Source organism: Choloepus didactylus, chromosome 15 (genome assembly GCF_015220235.1).
Source record: "Choloepus didactylus isolate mChoDid1 chromosome 15, mChoDid1.pri, whole genome shotgun sequence".
In the NCBI taxonomy this organism is placed as follows: Eukaryota; Metazoa; Chordata; class Mammalia; order Pilosa; family Megalonychidae; genus Choloepus; species Choloepus didactylus.
The window spans coordinates 58,593,219-58,596,795 of record NC_051321.1 but is presented as its reverse complement, the minus strand read 5'-3'; the positions used below and the strand labels follow the sequence as shown (position 1 = coordinate 58,596,795).

General features: G+C 35.7%; 1 protein-coding gene across 1 annotated transcript; it reads left to right on the top strand.

Moving 5' to 3' along the window:
• The first annotated feature begins 400 nt into the window (after nt 1-400).
• On the top strand, nt 401-2,847 carry LOC119510417 (graves disease carrier protein-like). The gene has a single exon (XM_037804700.1). It carries the CDS (start codon nt 462-464, stop codon nt 1,374-1,376), a length of 915 nt encoding a protein of 304 aa, XP_037660628.1. The 5' UTR covers nt 401-461; the 3' UTR covers nt 1,377-2,847.
• The last annotated feature ends 730 nt before the right edge of the window (nt 2,848-3,577 follow it).

Genomic DNA, 3,577 nt, shown 5'->3' with positions numbered 1-3,577 from the left:
GTCTCTTCAACAAATGGTGCTGGGAAAACAGTCTCCATTTGCAAAAAAAAAAAAAAAAGAAAAAGAAAAAGAAGGCTCCTAACCTCACACATTATACAAAAGTCAACACAAAATGGATCAAACACCTAAATACAAGAGCCAGAACCATGAAACTCCTGCAAGAAAATGTAGGGAAGCATCTTCAGGAATTTCAGTTAGGCAATGTTTTCTTAGACTTTACACCCAAGGCACAAGCAGCTAAAGAAAAAATAGATAAATGGAACATCATCAAAATTAAAAACTTTTTTCCTCAGAGGACTTTATCATGAAAGTAAAATGACACCCCACACAATGGGAGAAAATATTTGTAAAACACGTAGCCAGACTACGGGCGCAGCGGTCGGCGTTCTGTCACCGCGGGCTCTGGCCATGGCCCGGACTTGTGATTTGTAACTTGGGGACTGAAGCTCCCGACACGACCCATGGCCCTAATGGCGGCGGCGGCGGCCTTGGCCGCAGCCGACTCCCCTCCCGCGATGCCGCAGGCGGCAGGGGCTGGAGGGCCCACAGCCCGCCGAGACTTCTACTGGCTGCGCTCCTTTCTGGCCGGAGGAGTGTTTTCCACATTGCGTGCTGTTCCCCGAAAGGAAGGATTCCTTGGATTGTATAAAGGAAATGGTGCAATGATGATTAGAATTTTTCCCTATGGCGCAATCCAGTTTATGGCGTTTGAGCATTATAAAATGTTAATCACTACAAAGCTAGGAGTTTCTGGTCATGTACACAGATTAATGGCTGGATCCATGGCAGGTAAGAGGTGTATGACGGCAGTTGTCTGTACTTACCCTCTTGACATGGTTAGAGTTCGCCTGGCATTCCAGGTCAAAGGGGAACACACTTATACAGGAATTATTCATGCATTCAAAACAATTTATGCAAAGGAAGGTGGAGTCCTTGGATTTTATAGAGGCCTGATGCCTACTATATTAGGAATGGCTCCATATGCAGGTGTTTCATTTTTTACTTTTGGTACCTTAAAGAGTGTTGGGCTTTCCCATGCTCCTACCCTTCTTGGCAGACCTTCATCAGACAATCCTAATGTCTTAGTTTTGAAAACTCACATTAACTTACTTTGTGGTGGTGTTGCTGGAGCAATAGCACAGACAATATCCTACCCATTTGATGTAACTCGTCGGCGAATGCAATTAGGAACTGTTCTGCCAGAATTTGAAAAGTGCCTTACCATGCGGGAGACAATGAAGTATGTCTATGGACACCATGGAATTCGAAAAGGATTATATCGTGGTTTATCACTTAATTACATTCGCTGCATTCCCTCTCAAGCCGTGGCTTTTACAACATATGAACTTATGAAGCAATTTTTTCACCTAAACTGAAGAAAAAATTCCTGTTTTTTTTCCTTACTAAACTATCAGAGGGAGAAATAAAATGTTATTTTATTACTTGAAAGGGGACATTCACCCTGTCACAGGAACCACTGGTATTTTAGTATTTGATTTTTTTTTTTTTAGGTCATAAATCAAAAGTGTTTACTATCCTTTTTTTGATGCCAAAAGTTGTACTTTGGAACATTGAAAAAAAATTCCTAAGCTGATGCTGGCTAATCAGTTAGGTTATTTGAAGCCATTTTAAAGCGTATTTGGAAGTAGAACTAACTTCAAAACGGGTCTCAAGAGGTTGCCATTAGCTTTATCATGCTGTTCCAAGCTTTTAATTGTAATCATGATTTTCAAAAGGCTCCAATAGCGTTTATTATTAAAATAAACAGGCTTGATTATATTGGGGCAGAAAGATGAGAACAGAATTCCTTTAATTCTATAAAACATAACCTATAAGCCAGTGCTGAAGTATTATTCTTATTCTCTTCTCATAAAGCTACTCCACTAGATAAAAAGGATAAGCATATTTTTTTTTCATTTTTCAACAAAATAAATGTGTTTAAAAAGTAGCCATGTAGAGACTCAACAGTAAATGAAAAATTTTCACGTTTTATTCAAATGTTATTACCATATACTATGGGAGATTTACATGGTTTTAAAAAGTCAGTGTATTTCCCAAAGGCAGTAATAATAAATACTGAATAATTTTGTTCTTACAAACAGAATAGCATTGTAGATTTGTTTTTGTTAGATGGTTTGGTGTATACTAGAAAATTTATTTAAGTGGGCTATGAAATAGCCATTAATGTAAATGTGAGTGTCAAAGAATGTTACTAAGATTTTATGTCATGATACATAAATTGGTTCTTCCATGTAAAATAGTTTTAGTGCAATATAAACAAGTAGAGATGTAAAATACGATTTGAATTGTTATTTATATTAAGAAAATGGTTTAAAATGTAAGAACTCCATTATTGTTTTTAGAGCACTTATTTTTTTTTATAAGCATGTCACATACGGAAGGGGAACAATAATAGTTCTAACTGCAGAAATAGTGATTTGTAAAATTGATGTGATTTTTAAGGCACTAGAAAACTAATTGAAAGTGTTATTTCTGCTTCAATTTTTATTTTTGCATAAAGTATTTCTTGTCATATCTTGGTAAAAAATTTGATGAACTGGTTTCATTTTCAAAGACTTTATTTTAAAATAAATATGTATCTTTGTATGATGTATAAGTGTACCAGCAGGTGGAAATACATGTGTTCCTAAAACTGTTTTGTAAATATTCATTTCTGAGCTACACTGTAGCTAAAATATTGTTATCAAGTCTCAAGATAATTTAAATGTATAAAATAAGTAACTCAGTCATGTTATCAAGGAAAGGGGACTGCGAATATTTTTTTAAATAAAAATTTGCATTCTATGTGTATAATAGACTACATAGGACAATTAAAAATAAATTTTATCCGTGAAAAAAAAAAAAAAAAAAAAACACGTAGCCAATAAGAGATTAATATCCAGAATATATAACGAAATCTTTCAACTTAACAACAGAAAGATAAACAACCCAATTGAAAATTGGGCAAAAGACTTGAGTAGACATCTCTCCAAAGAAGATAAACAATATGCCAGAAAGCACATGAAACAACAGATAGCTATCAGGAAAATTCAAATCAAAATCACAATGATATACCACTTCACACACATCAGAATAGCTGCTATTAAAAAAATGGAAAATAACAAGTGTTAGAGAGGATGCAGGGAAATAGGAACACTCATTCCTTGCTGGTGGCAATGTAAAATGGTGCAGCCTCTGTGGAGGACAGTTTGGCAGTTTCTCAGAAAGCTATGCATAGAACTACCATATGACCTGGCAATCTCACTACTAGGTACATATCCAAAAGAATTGAAAGCAGAAGACTTGAACAGATATTTGCACACTGATGTTCATAGTGGCACTGTTCACAGTTGCCAAGAGATGGAAGTAACTGAAGCGTCCCTCAACTGATGAATGGATAAATAAAATGTGGTACCTCCACCCTATGGAATATTATTCAGTTGTAAAAAGTAATGTGTCCTGAAACATGTGCCAACATTGATTAACTTTGGAGACATCATGTTGAGTTAAATAAGCTGGACACAGAAGGACAAATATTATATGATCTCATTGACTTGAAGTAAGTAGAATAAGCAAA